The sequence below is a fragment of the Chiloscyllium punctatum genome, chromosome 14 (assembly GCF_047496795.1).
Source record: "Chiloscyllium punctatum isolate Juve2018m chromosome 14, sChiPun1.3, whole genome shotgun sequence".
NCBI classification, from domain to species: domain Eukaryota; kingdom Metazoa; phylum Chordata; class Chondrichthyes; order Orectolobiformes; family Hemiscylliidae; genus Chiloscyllium; species Chiloscyllium punctatum.
Genome location: NC_092752.1, coordinates 41,100,476 through 41,120,735, shown reverse-complemented (window position 1 = coordinate 41,120,735; position 20,260 = coordinate 41,100,476). Strand labels below are relative to the sequence as shown.

Genomic DNA, 20,260 nt, shown 5'->3' with positions numbered 1-20,260 from the left:
CTAAAGTACATGTGTGGATAAAATCCACTGCTCCACCCTCATACATCACCTTTGTAACTGCCTCGAAAAATTCAGTCCAGTTAACAAGACATAAACTGTCTGCACAAAGCCATGCTGACTTTCCCAAATTAGGACATGCTTTTCCAAATGCATGTAAATCTTATCCCGAAGAATTCTCTCCAGTAGCTTCCCAACCAATGATGTGAGATTCACCGGTCTATAGTTTCCTGGATTATCCCTATTTCCCTTCTTGAATAGAGGAACAACATTGTGTACTTGCCAATAAAAACAGAAATTGCTGGAAAAGCTCAGTAGGTCTTGGCAGCATGTGTGAAGAGAAACCAAAATTAACTTTTCATATCCTGAGAAAGGGTCACTGGACTCAAAACATTAACTCTGATTTCTCTTCACAGATGCTGCCAGACTTGTTGAGCTTTAATAGCAATTTCTGTTTTTGTTTCTGATTTACAGTATCAGTTCTTTCAGTTTTTTTTAGCTACTTGCCAGTCCTCTGGGACCCCTCCAGTGGCTAATGAGGATTCAAAGACCTTGGTCAAGACTGCAGCGATCTCCTCTCTTGTTTCTCTCAATAACCTCATGTAGATACCATCAGGCCCTGGAGACTTATCCACCTTTAGGCTCTTCAAGAGATCTAATACAACCTATTTCTTGATCTCAAAATGTCCAACCATATTAGCATGCTCCACACAAATCTCAGTATCCTATCTATCCTTCTTCTGGGTGAATACCGGAGCAATGTACTCATTTAGGATCTCACCCACACCCTCTGCCTCTAGGCACAAGTTCCCTCTTTTAATCTTTAATGTATGCATGAGATGCCTTGGGATTCTCTTTAACCTTACTTGCTAAGGTCATTTCATGGCCCCTTCTGGCTCTCCTAATTCCCTGCTTAAATTCTTTCCTGTTTTTTGTTATATTCCTCAGGGGCCCTGTCTGATGTTAGCTTTCTAAACCTAACATATCCTCCTTTTTTTTCCCTTATGACTAATTTCATAATCTCCCTCGTTATCTAAGCGTCCATTACCTTGCCATCCTTGTCCTTCCTCCATATTGGAACATGCCAGTCCTGAACTCTCATCAACAGGTCTTTAACCAATTCCCACATGTCAAATTTGGATTTGCCTGATAACAGCTGCTCCCAGTTAATACTCCACAGCTCCTGTCTAATACTGACATAATTTGCCCTGCCCCAATTTAGTATCTTTCCACAAGGTCTTGACATATCCTTATTCATAGCTATCTTAAAGCTTAAGGAGTTGTGATCACTGTTTTCAAAATGTTCTACGACTGAAAGGTCAGTTATTTGGCGAGGCTCATTAGCCAGTGCAGGGTTCAGTATAGCCTGTCTTCTAGTTGGACTATTCACTTACTGCTTCAAGAAACCATCTTGGATGCATTTAACAAATGCTCCCCCATCGAAGCCTCTTGCTCTAAGGGAGTTCCAGTCAATATTGCAGCAGTTAAAGTCACTTTATTGCATCTTTCCATAATCTGCCTACATATTTATTCCTCGATGTCTTGATGGCTGTTGGGGTGATTGCACTCACTGTCACTATCAGTGTTATTGTACCCATCTTATTTTGGAGCTCTACCCATATTGCCTCAGGGAATGAGCCCTCCAGTATGACCTCTCTGAGTGCAGATGTGACATTCTCTCTGCTTAGTAATGCAACTCCTCCATCTCTTTTACCTTTCTCTCTATCTCTTCTAAAACATGAAACCCTGGAATGTTATGCAACCAGTCCTGTTCCTCTCTCAGCCAAGTCTCTGCAATGGCCACAATATCTTAGTCCCATATACTGTTCCAGGCTCTAAACTCATCTGCCTTACCTTTAATACTCGTTGCATTGCAATAAGCACACTTCAGCCCATTAGTACCACTGTGTTCATTTACCTGCCTCTACCTGTCCTTTCTTTCTGATTTATTGTACATTCCCCTCAATCCCTCCACTTGCTGACCTGCTGCTGTGGTTCCCAGTTCCCTGCCACTCTAGCTTAAATCCTCCTGTGTAGCATTAGCAAGGACATTAGTTCCCTTCCAGTTTAAGTGTAACCTGTCCCTCTTGTACAGGTCACCCCTGCCCCAGAAGATGTCCCAATGATCCAAGAACCTGAAACCCTGCCCCTCGCACCAGCTTCTTAGCCATGCATTCATCTCTCCTATCATCCTATTCCTTGCCTCACCAGCATGTGGCACTGGTAGTAACCCAGAGATTACTACCCTCAAGGTCCTGCTTTTCAGCCTCTTTCCTCATTCCCTATACTCACTCCGCAGGACCTCACCCCTCTTTCCACTTATGTTGTTGGTACCAATGTGCACAACTACCTCTGGCTGTTCATCCTCCCCCTTCTGAATTTCTTGCAACCGCTCAGAGATGCCCTTGGCCCTGGATGCAGAGAGGCAACACAACATCCTGGATTCTCGAATGCGACCACAGAAATGCCTGCCTGTGTCCCTGATTAGTGAGTCTTATAACATTATTACTCGCTTCAATTTAGCCTTGCCTTGCTCTATAGCAGAGCCAGTTGTATTGCCACAGGCCTGGCTGCAGCCGATTTACTCCCCTAAGAGGCTATCCCCTCCAGCAGTATCCACAATGGTATACCTGCTAGAGAGGGGAGTGGCCATAGGAGACTCCTGCATCTACCTGACTGAATGTGTGGTGTGATCGCCTCACTGTAACTAGCATCTATCACACTCTCTGCCCCCTTTATGCTCCTCAATTTGTTCAACTGCCACTCCAACCAATCAACACAATCTTTGAGGAGCTACAATAGATCACATTTTCTGCAGATATTGTCGTCAGGGATACTAGATTGCTCCCTAATTGCTCTCATCTGGCAGGAGGAGCACATCAATGCCCTAACTGCCATCTCTGCTCCTTTACAATAAGAAAGATAAAGGAATCCCAGCTTCCTTGCCTAACTCACTGAAGCCCAGTATTTACCTCAGCCTGCACTTATACCAACTAGCAGCACCAACCTGTCACTTACATTACAATGCAATCTTTACAAACAGAACAACTGGTCCATCTCTTTCATACTCTTCCCCCACCATTACCCCCAAGAAGATTCTATATTTATGGAATTAATGCCTCAGCCTAAGTAAAGTTACTCCTCTTTGCCCAGATCTCTGCTCCTTCAATCAGAGCTATCGATAGATTTACAGCAGTGTGAGAGAAACAGAATCTGAGTGGTGGAGTATTTCCATGGAGAATGTTTCAATTTTAATTCCCATATATAGAAGCCTGGTGGTAGGCAGAGTAGGACCCTTTGGTAAGTTGTGTTTTAGTCTGTAGATCTTCTACTGGACAAACTTGGCCTGTGATATATATCCCATTATGTAGACTTCTTTTGAAATCATATTAATTGTTTGCTTATTTTGACAGGGTGCCGGCAGTTCTTTGCACATCCTTGAGCAAGAATTAGTTACAGTTCAACAGATTCAAGAACGTTTTCCTAAATTTCGGTCCATTCCCATTTACAACGATGAGGCTGATCCATTGGTGGGTTGGTCAATTCCCCAGATTTGGCGAGCAGACGTAACCTACGCTGCGATGGTTGTTAAGGTAAATAGCAAAGTCATCTTTACACTTTGCTTTCCAAGGTATATCTCACATAGCTCTTACTGATTTATGTTAGTGTAGCAATTCTACTTCAGTAATTGTTTTCCAAATAATTTGGCAGTTCATGGATAAAAACTGTATGTATTCCAACATATTGTGCAGCATTACAATTGATAGTTCTATCCCTCGACAACATATGGAGATAAAAACAGGATAATATTGGAACGCTGTACTTGATGTGAGATTTATTCATTAAGCATGTATTGACAATTCAGTTCCTTTTTGACTGGTGTATTCCTGAAGACAGTGTGCCATTTTCATGCAGATTTATTCAAATCTGATTTCAATGAGAGTTAAGAATGTTTTAAATGCAAAACAAAATTTAAAGTTGTATATAGCGCCTTCTAAACACCTGTTGGCCCAATGGAAAAGGAAAAGCATGCAAGTATATGCATGGTCTAGAATGAATGTAATTTTTAAATTGTATAGAACTTAAACTTTGCTAAAAAGAGATCTAAAGTGAAAATGTTTTGTCCTGCACTTATCAGCACAGAAGTGCAATCAAAAAAAGTATTTGGAAGAACCACCAATTCATACAGCATGAGAAGGGGATGCTGATTGGTTAGGCTATGCCTGACTTTAGTTCATGTAACTGGAACTGTTAGGTATCATGCTTAGTAAACTGATTACATTCAAACTAGGCAAGTTGACTCTGACTCTGATATCTGAGCCATGTGTCCAAAGGACTAGAGGGAATTATCAAACGATGTGCCCATTTGATGGTCTGCAGCAGACAGTGTGCCAACCTTGTTAAACAAACCCTGACTGATAAAAATTAGAATGTCGTCCCAAACGTTAGATGCGATTCTGCTATTTTAATAAATAATCTCAACTACACTAAATATTGCACAGAAAATAAGTTGAAGATTGTTCTTTGTTCTTGCCAGGAATTTGGATAGAGATGCTTTAATTAAAATTTGCTGCAAAAAAAAAGTCTCTAGAGGAAGAGATTAGCAAAAGAGGAAATAAGGTGCCGATCGAGAGGCCTAAATTCAGTGAGACTAACAGAGGCATGGCTTCAGGACTGTAGGGAAATCAGCTGATTGGTGGGTAGGTTTGGTCAGTATTTCTTATTTTTGAAGTGAAGGTTGGGTGTTTAGATTGTTTTTACCTCTGTTGGCTTGGATCTCACTTTTTATGAAAAATGGCTTGTTAAGTTTTCATTGTTAGTTCTTATTCTAAGGGTAACAAATAGATATTAGAGCTACAGGATGAGCATGTCAGATGGACCAAGTGAAGTGTACATCCTGTGGTATTTCACATACCACATCCCAGACACACATCTGTAGGAAGTAGCTGCACAAACTTGACCTAAGGGTTAGAAAAGAAGTACAGAACAGACAGGAAAGAAGGTGGTGTTGTGCTGAAAATAAGGTATAGGTTTCGTACATTAGTAAAGGGGGAAATTATGAAGTAATGAGACATAGACACAAATTGGCTGAGGTGGATTTGAAAACATTGAAAGACATGACTACACAGGCAATGAGTATCTTTAAAGAACGATTACTTGACTTGCAGCAACTATACGTTCCTTCAAGGTGCAAAAACTCAAAATATGTCAGTCAACCATGGCTAGAATTAGAAGTTCAGAATTGTATAAAATGCAAGAAGAAATATGCTGTAAATGGTAAGACCCATAAGAGCATTGATATAAAGAGAGATCTTGGAGTGCAAGACCGTAGCTCCCTGAAAGTGGATAGGATGGTAGAGAAAGCGTATAGCATGCTTCCTTTCATCAGTTGGACCAATGAGCACAAAAGTTGGAATTCATGTTGTAGCTGTATAAAACTTTACTAAGGCTATATTTGGAGTATTGTCTGTAGTTGTGGTCTCCAAAGAGATTGGATTGTTTTTGCTAGAGCGTTGGATGGTGAGGGGGGAAACCTGATGGAAATATGTAAAATTATGAGAGGCGTGGATAATTGGAGTATCTTTTCCAGGGTGGAAATGTCAAATGTTAGGGGGTGTTGGTTTAAGGTGGAGTGGAGAACATTAGAAAGAGATGTGCCAGGCAAGTCTTTTACGCAGAGGATGGTAGGTGCCTAATACAGGCTGTCAGGTAGAAGTAGATATGAAAGCAAAGTTTAAGAGGCATTCAGAAAGACACATGACAGGGGATAGAGGAGTAAAGACCATATATAGAAAGGTGGGATTAGTTTGGAATAGCATCACCTTTAATTTCAACATGGTCAGTCGAAGGGCCTGTACCTATGCTGTACTGTTTCATGCTCCATTTTAAAAGGCCTGTAAAATTGCCGTGAGAAAGTGAGGACTGCAGATGCTGGAGAGTCAGAGTCGAAAAGGGTAGCACTGGAAAAAGCACAGCAGGTCAGGTAGTATCCAAGAGCAGGAGAGTCAACGTCTTGGGCATAAGCCCTTCAACAGGAATTCCTGAAGAAGCTGTCAACTGGCTTCAGGAGGATTTGTACAGCTGTATTAAATGGACAAGAACATGTCGGAGTGAATATAATGTCAAAAAATTTGAGGTTATCCACTTGGTAGGAGAAACAAGATGTGCGAAGTATTTCTTAAATGGTGTTGGGAAGTGTCGAGGTACAAAAGGCATCCTTGACAATAAGCCACTGACGTCTACCATGCAGATTTAGCAATCTATAAGGCAGGCCTTATGTTAGCCCTTACTGAAGATAATATGAGTATAGGAATACTGCAGTCTTGCTTCAATTGTATAGGAATTTGGTTAGACTTCACCTGAAGTACTGTGTAGTATAGTTTTGATCTCCTTATCTCAGAAATGAAGGTTCACCAAACTTGTTTCTGGAATGGTTAGACTGTACTATAAAAAGAGACTGGCAAAGTGAGCCTGTATTCTCTAGAATTTTGAAGAATAAGAGGTGAGTGCATTAAAATTCACAAAATACTTGAAGGAATATATTGTACAGGGGCATGCAGCTAAGATGTTTTCCCTAGTTGTGGAGTTTAGAACTAGGGGCAAATTTTTAAAATAAGTGGAAATGCCACTTGCGTCTGAGATTAGGATAATTTTTGTCTTATTCTGAAGGGTTTGAAAGCTCAGGCTTTGAGTATGTTTAAGGTCGAGAAAGATTTATGATTGACAGCAACATACAGGGTATGCTTAGGGTAAAAGGCATTGAAGTGTTGGATCAGCCATGATTATTTTAAAGGGCATACTCCTATTGCCACATTATTTGTAGCCAAAAGGAATATGTCCAAACATTGTGTTGAACGAGGAAAGGGATATGGAGAGCCTGACCTTACTGCATCACCATGACAGTGCTCTGACTAATCAGAATTAAATTGTCTAGTTTTAATTTGATCAGTTAGCTCAGGTTCACAGTTAACAGTTACTGCTGTATCTCTGTGCCCCCCATAACTTAACCAATCAGCTTACTACTTTGATGCTGTACGCATTGTTAGTTGCTTTCTAAAATACTTTTCTTGCATTTCAGTCCTGATGAATGCAAGTGGAAAATTTTCAACATCATTTCTCTTTTCAGCACTATTTAGAATTCTCCTCCAGGTATTAAACCTAAATAGCTTTTGTGTTGAATTTTGTTGATTGTTTACATTGTATGAGTTACAGTGCACACTTAAACATATCACATAAAGTTAACAGAATCAAATAGTCTTTACAAAATAATACTTGTATGTAGTGATGTGAACTGTCAAAAATTAGTTTCAAACTGGTAACACTCTCCTTAGCACACCTCATTTGCGACTTAGTCCATTGACCAGCAAAAACATCTATAATTAGAACTAATTCCACTGTGCCAATGTGGCTTCTGGATCATCATAATGAGCAGATATAGCTGTTGGTTTTTATCATTCACTGCTCCTGTTCAGTTAAATACTGTTTTCATCTCCTCTGAATCCCCACTTTCAACAACAAATACAAAATGCTAACAGTTTGTTAGTTACTGAGATTTGAACTCATCAATTCAATTATCTCTGCTGTTTTTCTACTAATGGAACACACAAAAATAAAATTATTCTTCAAAATTCTCCCTTCATTTGAAGTGATCCTCTGTCTTACTCGAGATTCTTTCCTCATTCTTTTCATCTTTCCTCATACAATATCAGCATTTCTTTCAAAATTGCTGATATTACTTCTTAAAAAATCTCAACTATTATCCTAAAAATATTCTATATCCTTGTAATATACCAGCCCATTCTAATCTTTTTTTCTCTCTATTGAAACCTTGAACAATGTGTTGCCTGCTAAATCTGTAACCATCTTTACAGCAACTCCATCTGTCTTGCCAACACATCCTCACCTCTATCTCAGCTAAAACCAATAGCTTAACATCAGAAACTTTGTCAGTGACACTTTTATCTATACAATAACAACTGTAGCATCTGCCACAGTGTTTTACCTTCACAGCATTACATCCAGAGTCCCCAAGCATATATCCTTTACCTTCTTTCATTCATCAATGTTCTGCCCATTGGCCAATCATCTGAAAAGCACAATGTTTGAATATAGTAACATTAAGAAAAATAAGCAGCAAGTCATTCAGTAAGACCATAGCTGATGGCCTGCCTAATCTTCACTGCTCCTTTGATTCTCTCGAACACCAAATGTGTGTCTAACTAGCCTGAACTATACTGCATAATGGAGCATCCACAACACTCTGGATGGACAATTCCAAGCATTCAACAGTCTGTGAGTGAGTAATTTCTCCTCATGTCAGTTATCAGTCCTTCATCCTAAGATTGTGACCCCATGACTTTGACACCCCAGGCCAGAGAAAACAATCTTCCAATTTACTATTCCAATGATCTTCTGCAAGTTCTTGTTTTATATGTTGTATAAACTGAAGTTCATCTAAAACTGTGGTCTCTACAACTGCTCACTCAAACTTCTGTCTTTCCTGATGTAGAATGGCTTCTTGTCCTGCAGAAACTAGAAAATCTAGAATTGTTCTCCTTAAGACAATCAAGATTGCAGTTTAACATGTTCAAAATCTACAGGCTTTTATAATGTATTTAGGAAGAAGCCATTAGCAGGTGACTTAGTAATTAGAAGATAGAAATTAAAGATACTTGGCAAAATAAATCAAATAGAGGTGAGGAGACTTTTATTTTTAAAAGAGCCAGGTGTGAAATGCACTTTCTGAAAGGATGTTGGAAGTGCATTCCAAATCAGATTTCAAAGAGGAGGTAGACATTTTTAAAAAACAAAATAACTTGCAGACTTTAGGGAAGTAACAAGCAAGTGCAACTAATTGAATACCTCTTTTAAAGTGTTAATACTGGCATGATGAGCCAGTGTGCCATATCATTCTATAACTATGAATCTAGACATCTGATCTGATAGATTAGATTCCCTACAGTATGGAAACAGGCCCTTTGGCCCATCAAGTCCATACCGACCCTCCGAAGAGTAACCCACCCAGACCCATTTCCCTCTCACTAATGCACCTAACACTGGGCAATTTAACATGGCCAATTCACCTGACCTGCACATCTTTGGACTGTGGGAGGAAACAGTAGCACCCGGAGGAAACCCATGTGGACATGGGGAGAATGTGCAAATTCCACACAGACAGTCACCCACGATTGGAATCGAACGAGACAGCAGTGCTAACCACTGAACCACTGTGCTTGGATAGAGGATTCGGGACCCAAAGAGATAGTGAGGAAAGAGACCAGTGTGAAACTGGTACAGTTGGGAAAAGGAGCAAGTCAAACAGTCAGAGCAGGCAGGAACAAGCAGAGAACGAGGTAGCACTGATGAATTAAACTGCATTTATTTAAATGCAAGAAGCCTAACAGATGAACTCAGGGCATGGTTAGGAACTTGGGACTGGGATCTCATAGCATTTACAGAGACATGGCTCAGGGATGGACAGGACTGGCAGCTTAATGTTTCAGTATATAAATGCTATAGGAAGGACAGAAAGGGGGGCAAGAGGGGAGGGCGAGTGGCACTTTTGTTAAGGGGTAACATTATGGCTGTATTTCAGGACAATATTCCTGGGAATACTAGGGGAAAGAGGGTACTGCAGATGCTGGAGATCAGAGTCAAGATTAGAGTGGTGCTGGAAAAGCACAGCAGGTCAGGCAGCATCTGAGGAGCAGGAAAATCAACGTTTCAAGCATAAGCTCTTCATCAGGGCTTATGCTCGAAATGTTAATTCTTCTGCTCCTCAGATGCTGTCTGACCAACTGTGTTTTTCTAGCACAACACTCTTCATTCCTAAGAATACATCCAGGGAAGTTATTTGGGTGGAACCGAGAAATAGGAAAGGGATGATCACCTTATTGGGATTGTATTATAGATCTCCCAATAGTGAGCAGGAAATTGAGAAACAAATTTGTAAGAATAATGGTCTAATGGTAGGGGATTTTAACTTTCCAAATGTTGCCTGTGACTGCCATAGTGTTAAGGGTTTAGATGGAGAGAAGTTTAAGTGTACAAGAAAATGGATGTACCTTCTAGAGGAGTACAAAACTTAACCTACTCTTGGGAAAAAAAGCTGGATAAGTGACTGAGGTGTCAGTGGGGGAATAGTTTGGGACCAGCGACCATAATTCTGTTAGTTTTAAAATAGTGATGGAAAAGGATAGGCCAGATCTAAAATTAAAGTTTTAAATTTGAGGAAGGCCAAGTTTGACTGTATTAGGCAAGAACTTTCAAAAGTTGATTGGGGGTGGATCTTCGCAAGTAAAGGGGTGGCTAGAAAATGGGAGTCCAGAGACAGTATATTCCTGTTAGTGTTAAAGGAAAGATTGGTAGGTGTAGGGAATGCTGGATGCCTAGGGAAATTGAGGTTTTGGTTAAAAAAAAGAAAGCATATATCAGGGATAGACAGGAGAGATCAAGTGAATCCTTAGAACAGTATAAAGGCAGTAGGCATATACTTAAGAGGGAAATCAGGAGGTCAAAAAAGGAACATGAGATAGCTTTGACAAACAGGGTTAAGGGGAATTCAAAGGGATTTTACGAATACATTAAGGACAAAAGGGTATCGAGGGAGAGAATAGGACCCCTCAAAGATCATCAAGGTGGCCTTTGTGTGGAACTGTAGGAGATTGGGGAGGTACTAAACAAGTATTTTGCATCAGTGTTTATTGTGAAGAAGAATGTGGAAGGTATAGAATGTGGGGAAGTAAATGGTGACATCTTGAAAAATATCCATGTTACAGGCGGAAGTACTGGATGTCTTATAACACATAAAGGTGGATAAATCCCCAGGACCTGACCTGTGGGAAGCTAGGGAAGTGATTGCTGGACCTCTTGCTGAGATATTTGTATCATCGATAGTCACAGGTGAGGTGCCGGAAGACTGGAGGTTGGTAAATGTGGTGCCACTGTTTAAGAAAGATGGTAAGGACAAACCAGGGAGCTATAGACCGGTGAGCCTGACGTTGGTGGTGGGCAAGTTGTTGGAGGGAATCCTGAGGGACAGGATTTGGAAAGACAAGGACTGATTAGGAGTAGCCAACATGGCTTTGTGCGTGGGAAATCATGTCTCACCAACTTGATTGAGTTTTTTGAAGAAGTAGCAAAAGGATTGATGACCGCAGAGCGGTGGATGTGATTTATATAAATTTCAGTAAGGCGTTTGACAAGATTCTTCATGGTAGACTGCTTAGCAAAATTAGATCACGTGGAATACAGGAAGAACTAGCCATTTGCATATAAAACTGGTTTAAAGACAGTGGTGGAGGGTTGCTTTTCAGACTGGAGGCCAGTGTCACAAAGATCAGTGTTGGGTCCACTACTTTTCGTCCTTTATATAAATGATTTGGAGGTAAACATAGGAAATATAGTTAATAAGTTTGCAGATGACACCAGAACTGGACAGCGAGGAAGGTTACCTCAGTACAACGGGATCTTGATCAGATGGGCTAATGGGCTGAGGAGTGGCAGATGGAGTTAAATTCGGATAAATGCGAGGTGCTGCATTTTGGAAAGGCAAATCATGGAGGACTTATACACTTGATGGAAAGGCCCTGGGGGGTGTTACTGAATAGAGAGACCTTGGAGTGCAGTTTCATAGTTTCTTGAAAGTTGGGTCAGAGGTAGATAGGATAGTGAGGAAGGCGATTAGTATGATTTCCTTTATTGATCAGAGCATCGAGATTAGGAGTTGGGAAGGTAATGTTGCGGCTGTACAAGACATTGGTTAGGCCACTTTTGGAATATTGTGTGCAATTCTGGCCTTCCTCCTACAGGAAGGATGTCATGAAAATTGAAAAGGTTCAGAAAAGATTTACAAGGATGTTGCCAGGGTTGGAGGCTTTGAGCTATAGGGAGAGGTTGAATAGGCTGGGGCTGTTTTCCCTGGAGCATCAGAGGCTTTTAGAAGTTTATAAAATCATGAGTGGCATTGATAGGGTAAATAAACAAGGTCTTTTCCCTAGGTTAGGGGGAGTTCAGATCTAGAGGGCATAAGTGTAGGGTGAGAGGGGCCTAAGGGGCAACGTTTTCATGCAAAAGGTGGTTTGTGTATGGATAGAGCTGCCAGAGAAAGTGGTGGAGGCTGGTGCAATTACAGCATTTAAAAGGCATCTGGATGGGTAGATGATTAGGAAGGGTTTAGAGGGATAGGGCCAACTGCTAGCAAATGGGACTATAATCGCACAAACCTTGAAATGGGACTAGATTAATTTAGGATATTTGGTTGGCCATGAACAAGTTGGACCAAAGGGTATGTTTCAGTGCTGTACATCTCTATGACTGTATGATCTCCAACAAGTCAGCATTTTCAGGAAGCAATTAGCATTCTTGTATCAGTTTCTCTCGCACTTTTTAATTATAGTGGTCTTTCTGTTGTCAATTAACTACAGTGATGAAAGAGGTATAACAGATTTAGGAAAGCTGATAGTAAAACACTGTGAATGGAGAAAACATACCACACAATGTTATCCCTCTTAAAAGATACAGCTCTCTTGTCTTTCTTTCATTCAAGATGATGTCAAAGGAGTCTGTGTCCTGATTGTGTCTGGGTTTCTACATGTTAGCTCACACAATATATACCTCAGAGAGACGTCTTGAGGTTTATTAATAATAGGAACTATTTGCGTAGTTGCAAAATTACAGACTTAGACACACATTCTGTGTTCTGTGCTTATTGCACATTACATACATATAACTGACTGGCTGAAGACACTTAGAAGCATCTGGATGAGCACTTAAACTGCCAGGGCATATTAGGCATTGGAGCAAGTGCATGTAATTGGGTTTAGTGTAGTTTGGTGTTTGTTGGTTGGCATGGACATGGTGGGCCGAGGGGCCTGTTTCTATACTGTATGACTTTGACTGTATTGACTATGCCACTGAGAGCATGACTGCAGATGAAATGGATATCTGTATATCAGAACATGATGTTGTAATGTAATGTAACTGTTTCTATTCGGTGTCTGTGTGGTTTATCTGTATACCATAACACAATATGTCCAATAACTAGTGAAAATGTCTACAGAACATAAAAACATAAGAAATAAGAGTAAGATAAGGTTGTGTAGCCTACAAAACATTTGCACCATTCAGTAGAATCGTGATTAATCTTGAGTTTGAACTTTACATTCTTGCACACTCCCAATATCCCTTGATTCTGACAGTAACCAAAAATCCATCAATTCTAGCTTTTAAATATTTTCAATGATGAACATCCACAACTCCTTGGGATAGAAAATTCCAAAGATCTCAGGTTCTGCGAGTAATGAAATTTCTCTCCACCTCCATCTGAAATTTGTTTTCTTGTTCTTGTGCCCCTGGCTGGGCTATCTCGAACAACATTTCACTATGTCCACTGTCATCCCCACCATAATCTTGACTATTCCAAAGAGATCACTTTTCATTCTTCTAAACTCCAGAGAATGCATTGTAGACCCAGTTCATTCAGCCTGTCATGATGACAGTGTTCTCATCCCAGGGACCAAGCTAATGAATCAACAAATCCCCAAAACTATATGGCATATATCCTACAGTTTGACAAGAAATAACTGTAGGGATAGGTGGATGCGCTAGCTATGATTTTCTAAAATTTTCAAGATTCTAGAAAAGTCCCAGTGGCTTGAAACTTAGCATGTGTAACACCTCTATTCAAGAAAGGTAGTGGAGAAAAAGTTTAGAGCACAGGTCAGTTATCCAGAACATGCAGGGATCTATTATTAAGGAAGTCTTAACAACACAGTTAAAAAAGCATTGCATAGGACCAGAAGTAGACTATTCAGCCCATCAAGTCTGCACTGCCACTCACTGAGACCATGGCTGACCTGACAATCCCCATTTTCACTTTCCTGTGTTTTGCCTGTAATCTTTGATTCCCTTACAGATTAAAAACAGTTCATCTCAGCCTTGAAAATATTTAATGACCCAGCTCAACTGCCCTTTGCGGTAAAGAATTCCACAGATTCACTACCCTCAGGGAGGAAATTCTTCCTCATCTCTGTTTGAATGTGCAACTCCATGTTCTGAAATTAAGGCGCTCTGTCTCTAGATTCTCCCACATGGGGAAATGATCTTTCTGCATCTACCAGGTCAAGCTCTGTAAGAATCCAATATGTGTCAATAAAATTGCCCTCATTCTTCTATATCCCAATGGGTGCAGGCCTAATGTATTTAACCTCTCCTCATAAGACAGTTTCTCTGCGCTGGGTATCAGTCCAGTGAAACTTCCCTGGATGACATCCAATGCCAAAATATCTTCCCTTAAATGAAAAGCCCTAAACTATTCAGTGTTTCAGCTGTGGTGTGACTCATGCCTTGGAAAGTTGGAGCAAAATCTCCCTACTTTTATATTCCATTCCCTTTGAAATAAAGGCCGACATTTCATTTCTTTTCCTATTACCTGCTGAATTTCGATGCTAGCTTTTTCACTGATGAAGAGTCCCAATTTTTTCTGTGCTGTAGCTTTCTACAGTCTTTCTCCATTTTAATAGTATTCAGCTCCTCCAGTCTTCCTGCCAAAGTGCGTAACCTCACATTTCCACACATTATATTCCATTTTTTTGCCAATCTGCTTAACCTGTCCATATCCATCTGCAGACTCTTTGCATCCTTCTCACCATTTGTCTTCGCACCTATTCTTCTATATGCCACAAATTTAGCTATTCTACAACCAGTTTCTCCAGTCAAGTCATTAACATCCCACTCTCTCTGTCTGGTATGTTAGCCAATCCTCTATACATGCTAACATACCACCTCCAAAAACATGGGCTCTTGTCTTATCAAGTATGATGCTTTATTGTACACCTTCTTAAAATCTAAGTATGTTGAATACATGCTTCTCCTTTATCTATCCTGCTTGTTACGTTCTCAAAGAATTTTAGAAAATTTGTCAGACATTCATTTCCCTTTCATTAAGCCATGCTGACTCTCCTTGATCATGTTATTTATTTCTAAATGCTCTGCCATTACATCCTTTATAATAGACTCATTTATTTTTCCAATAGCAGACATTAAGGTAACTGGCCAATAATAACTGTTTTTTGTGTCCTTTTTAAATAAAAGTGTTGCTTTTGTAGTTTTCCAATCCTCTGGCAATTTTTCAGAATGTTAAGGATTCCTGGAAGATTACAGGACAAATCAACATGATTTTATGAATAGGTAATTGAGTTTGACAACTCATTTCAGTTTTTCGAGGATGCACGTACTAGGACTGATAAAGGGAAACCAGTGAATTTTGGCTTTCCTTAAAATATTTTATAATGTGCGACACAAATTGTTTATTTTCACAAAGTATAGGCTGATGAGGTTTTGGGTTAATATATTAGCATGATTAGAGGATTGGTGAACAGAGGAAAACAGGAAGTACAGGATATGGAAAAATGGGGCATTTTCAGGCTGGAGTTCCAAAAGGTTCAATAATGCTGGGTCTCAGTTATTTATTAGCTACATTCATGACTTGTGAAGACACAGAGTAATGTATCTGACAATATAATTCCCACTTAATATTGAATTCTTAATGTTTTACTTTAATGTTGTTAATAAAATAATGTTAATATATCCATATATTATTGCTATTTCAATTTAAAAGGACAGCTTCACGACAAATACAGCACACTTTCAATACTGGATTGAAGTATCAGCCATGATGTTGGATTGAGACTTGAATCAGCAACATTTTTTGTCAGAGTGACCAAATACAAGTAAGATGGCATACTTGGATGATGGGCGGTTTACTAAGGGTGGGAGAGCCAATAAGAGGCGATCCTGCAATGATAGTCGACAACTATGCTAGCTGAAGTGGAAGTTGCCAATTCCTACATAGATGCCCTATGAATGCCAGGTAATAAAATATAAGCTGAAAAAGACAACAGCTGCCAGGTCAAGTGAATAGTCAATGACCACAGCTGTAGCTCAGCAGAAATGATGGGTGTGGAATCTTAATGGAAAGAAAAGTAGGTTCCTTTCCTGCACTACAGGAGGCTACCATGGCTTCAAAAGGCTTTAAATAAAATTCTTCCCTGGTTAATTTGAAATCCATAATTTAGTAGATGAAATATTGACTACTTATAAAGTAGTTGACTGGAAAATTAAATAAAATTTTAGCTGGTTTGTCTGACTGTATTGCGTTGAATAATGATTTATGCTGGAATCTATTGTTTCCCCCTTTTAAAATGATCTGTGTTCTAAGACTAACTACAAAGTTAACTAATTGTTTCAATGGCAGTAAGAAAGGCAGAAGAGAAAATATGTGGAATATGTCAACATTGACACAAATATTTAGAGTACTAAAGCTTACATTTATATAGCGCCTTTCCTGAGAATGGGATGACCCAAACATGTTAAATCAAATCACATAGTTTTGAACAAACAAAAAAAAACAAAACCTCTGAGGATGCTGGAAATCAGAAACAAAAAAAAGAAATTGCTGGAAAATCTCAGCACATCTGGCAGCAACTGTGGAAAGAAAGCAGAGTTAATGTTTCAGGTCCAGTTCTGAAGAAGAGTCATTGGACCCAGAACATTAACTCTGCTTTCTCTCCACAAATGCTGCCAGGTGCACATAGTTTTGAGATCTAGCACTGTTGTAATGCTAGACTTGCCACAGTCGATTTGCATGCTGCATATTCCCACAAACGCTGATGGCATCGCAATTGAATAATCTCTTTTATTTTTAACGCTCATCGAGTGGATGACTATTGGCACTGGAGATAATCCACTGCTTTTTTATAGAATAATCAGATCTTTTAGATCTACCTGAGAGAGTGCAGAGGAGTCCTTTGTTCAAAATCTCTGGAAAACACTGCATTCCCTCAGTACTGAACAGGTACTTTTTGTGCTCATGACCTGATGTGAGACTTGAACCCGGAACATTTTGTTGCAGTGGCAAGAGCGCTGAAGCTGGGCTGAAACACATTTGAATTGATTCTGTGCATATTGCAAGTTAACTAAAATAATGTGCAGTGTAAGCACAAAATTACTGAATGGAATTATCATCGTCTGAATCAAAAAGGGACATGAAAGTTAAATGACACTCATCACTATCAATGTCTAGACAAAATATTCAGACATTTTAAAGAAGTTAACAAAATACTTGAAAACAGAACAATGCAGCAATTCTACTGGGGTTAGACTGAAGCTACACAATTGTTATGATAAGATTATATATAGAGTCTTTTAAGATTCAAATTGGCATGCTGCATTAAAGCTACATGCGTTAGGATGAGTGCAACAAAATGTTCACCTATTTGTAAAAAATGATCTGTAAAGAATGTTCAAAATTAGTATGCAAAACAGTTTAGAAAAATATTCCTACTATTTAAAATATTCCCCTGTATTAGTCGTAGTAATAGAGGTATACAGCACGGAAACAGAGCCTTCAGTCCAACTCATCCATGCTGACCAGATATCTTAATCTAGTACCATTTGCCAGCATTTGGCCCATATCCCTCTAAATCCTTCCTAATCATCTACCTATCCAGATGCCTTTTAAATGTTGTAATTGTACCAGCCTCCACCACTTCCTCTGGCAGCTCATTCTGATATTTACACCCCCTTTGCATTAAACATTGCCCCTTAGGTCCCTATTAAATTTTTCCCCTCTGACCTTAAACCTGTGCCATCTAATTCTGGACTCCACCACCCCAGGGAAAACACCTTGTCTATTAACCCTATCCATACCCCTCATGATTTTATAAATTTCATAGAGCAGTACAGCATAGAAACAGTCCCTTCAGTCCAACTTGTCTATGCTGACCAGATATCTTAAATTAATCTCGTCCCATTTGCCAGCATTTGGCAAATATCTTTCTAACCCCTTCGTATTCATATACTCATCCAGATGCCTTTTAAATGTTGTAATTGTATCAGCCTCCACCACTTCCTCTGGCAGTTCATTCCATGCATGCACCACCTTCTGTGCGAAACGGTTGCCCCTTAGGACCCTTTTAAATGTTTTCTCTCTCACCTTAAACCTGTGCCCTCTATTCTTGGACTCCACCACCCTGGGGAAATGACCTTATCTATTCATGTATCAATGCCCCTCGTGATTTTATAAACCTCTGTAAGGTTACCCCTCAGCCTCCAATGCTCTAGGGAAAATAGCTATGAACCGAAACCAGCAACCATTCTAAAAGATGAAAGACTTAACAGCAATCTTGATTTGTTCAATATATTGTTTCAGTTGGATTACGCTGTGATCTTTTGCTATAAATTCTGTGTCTTATGATCCTGCTCCACAGCTATCTGATGAAAGAGCAGCACTCCAAAAGCTAGTACTTCCAAATAAATCTGTTGGACTATAATCTGGTGTTGTGTGATTTTTAACTTGTCCACCCTAGTCCAACACTAGCACCTCCACATCATGTACCCAAATAAGAGAGTTAAATGCTCACTTAGCAGAACGAGGCGTTCATGTTTGATCTCTGTCTGTAGCAACAAATCATCTACATACTGTACTCGGCAGATGGGGTTTGAAATGTGCTGTAATTCCTTTGTTAATCTTTGGCATATGCATGGGAAATTATGGAATTCTTGTGACAATAAGTTTACAGTAATTCCAGGTTGCTAAAGGAAATTGAGGTGGCAATAGCAGGAAGCCTTTCTTTCATTTTTCAGTCTTCGCTAGATAGGTTTTGACAGAGGATTGAGCAGTGGCAAAATGTAGCATTCTTATTCAAGAACTATCCAACTGGTTTAACACCAGTGGTAAGTAAGGTTTTGGAATCCATAATCAGCTAAAACAAAATCAACACTACCTGGAAATTAATTATCATAGAATCTTTATAGTGGACATAAAGGCCATGTGGCTCACCAAATCTCCCCCTACCCACCAAAGAGCATCCCACCTCATCCCAAACTCCTCCCAACCTATCCCCATAATCCCACATTTACCATAGCTAATCTACCTAGCCTGTACATCTCTGGACACAATGGGCAATTTAACAGGCCCAGCTGCCCTAACCTGCACATTTTTTGAATGTGTGAGGCACCCGGCGAAAACCCACATAGATATAGAGAATGTTTAAACTCCACACAGACAAGCTCCCAAGGCTGGAATCAAATCTGAGTTCCTAGCCTTTGAGACAACAGTAATTTAACTGAAGTGAGGCTTATGAGAGAGTAGGGTCAGTGTCCAGTTGAATAAAAAAAAAACAACTGGTTGAAGGGCTGAGAACTGCGAGTAATCATACATTCTTGATTTTTTTGAACTAGAGGTGATAATGGTGCTCCCCAAGGGTGAGTGCCATGCTTATGGTTTTTTTTGCCATATGAATAAATGACTTGGATCTTGTAATACAGCCTAAAGTTTCAAAATTTGTTTGTGACACCAAATGGAGTAAAAAGTAAGGATGAAATTAATTGCCTGCAACAGGACATAGCTGGGCCAGCAAAATGGGGAAATAAGGGACGGTTGAAATTTAATACAGAGAAGTGTGAAGGTAGGCATTTTTGCAGAAAGGATAGGGGAAGGTAACACATACTTAATGTTATAACTCTAAAGAATGTGCAGGAAGGTAGAGAATTTATAGTACATGTACCTTGTCTTAGAAGGTTGAAAGATATACTGAAAGAAGTAAAGCTTTGTAAATACAGGTATTGTGTACAAAAGCAGGAAAGATATACTAAACCTTCAGAAAAGTTTTGTAAAGCTCCAACTAGAGCATTGCATTCAGTTCTGGTCACCACACTTTGTGAAAGATCTGATGGCTCTTAGGGAATGCAGAAGATGGGTTTTATTTACAAGTTAGGTATGAAAGATTGGCGTTGTTCACATTAAAGTAAAGGCAATTGAAGGGAGATTTAATGGAGGTGAGATTATGGTGGTCTTAACTGAGGTAGATGAGGATTATGTCCTCCCAATAATTGTTAATACAAGGACTCGGGGGTTCACAGATTTAAATTTTCGATTAAGAAATGGAAGTGGCAATGACCTGGAATCGGCAGATTATGACAATGAGAATAAAAATCATTTCAAAGGAAACTTGCATGGCCATTTGAAGGAAATAAGATTGCAAGAATTGAGCTAAAGAATGGGGTTCACTGGGTTAATTTGTAGGGAGCCAGCATGGAGTCAGTGGGTCAAGTGGAGCCGCTTGTGCCACAAATCATTGTGACATGAGCACTGACATTGATGGAACAAAGATTCTGGACTGGAAATATTTCAAGCATTTGGTTCCTGATTTCAGATTAAATGTCCAGCCCATAATCTTGCATTTTCTATTGTTAATGCCTC

At 39.7% G+C, this 20,260-nt stretch overlaps 1 protein-coding gene across 4 annotated transcripts in view; it reads left to right on the top strand.

Annotated features, from left to right (window-relative positions):
- Positions 1-20,260, top strand: part of idua (alpha-L-iduronidase) — a 261,756-nt gene that overhangs the window by 175,413 nt on the left and 66,083 nt on the right. For 3 of the 4 annotated variants that reach the window (XM_072584237.1, XM_072584240.1, XM_072584239.1), the window contains one exon: positions 3,411-3,590. The exons of the other annotated variant lie outside the window; for it this stretch is intronic. In XM_072584237.1, coding sequence (XP_072440338.1) covers positions 3,411-3,590 — 180 coding nt within the window. The remainder of the gene's footprint in view (positions 1-3,410; positions 3,591-20,260) is intronic. 4 annotated transcript variants of the gene reach the window in all.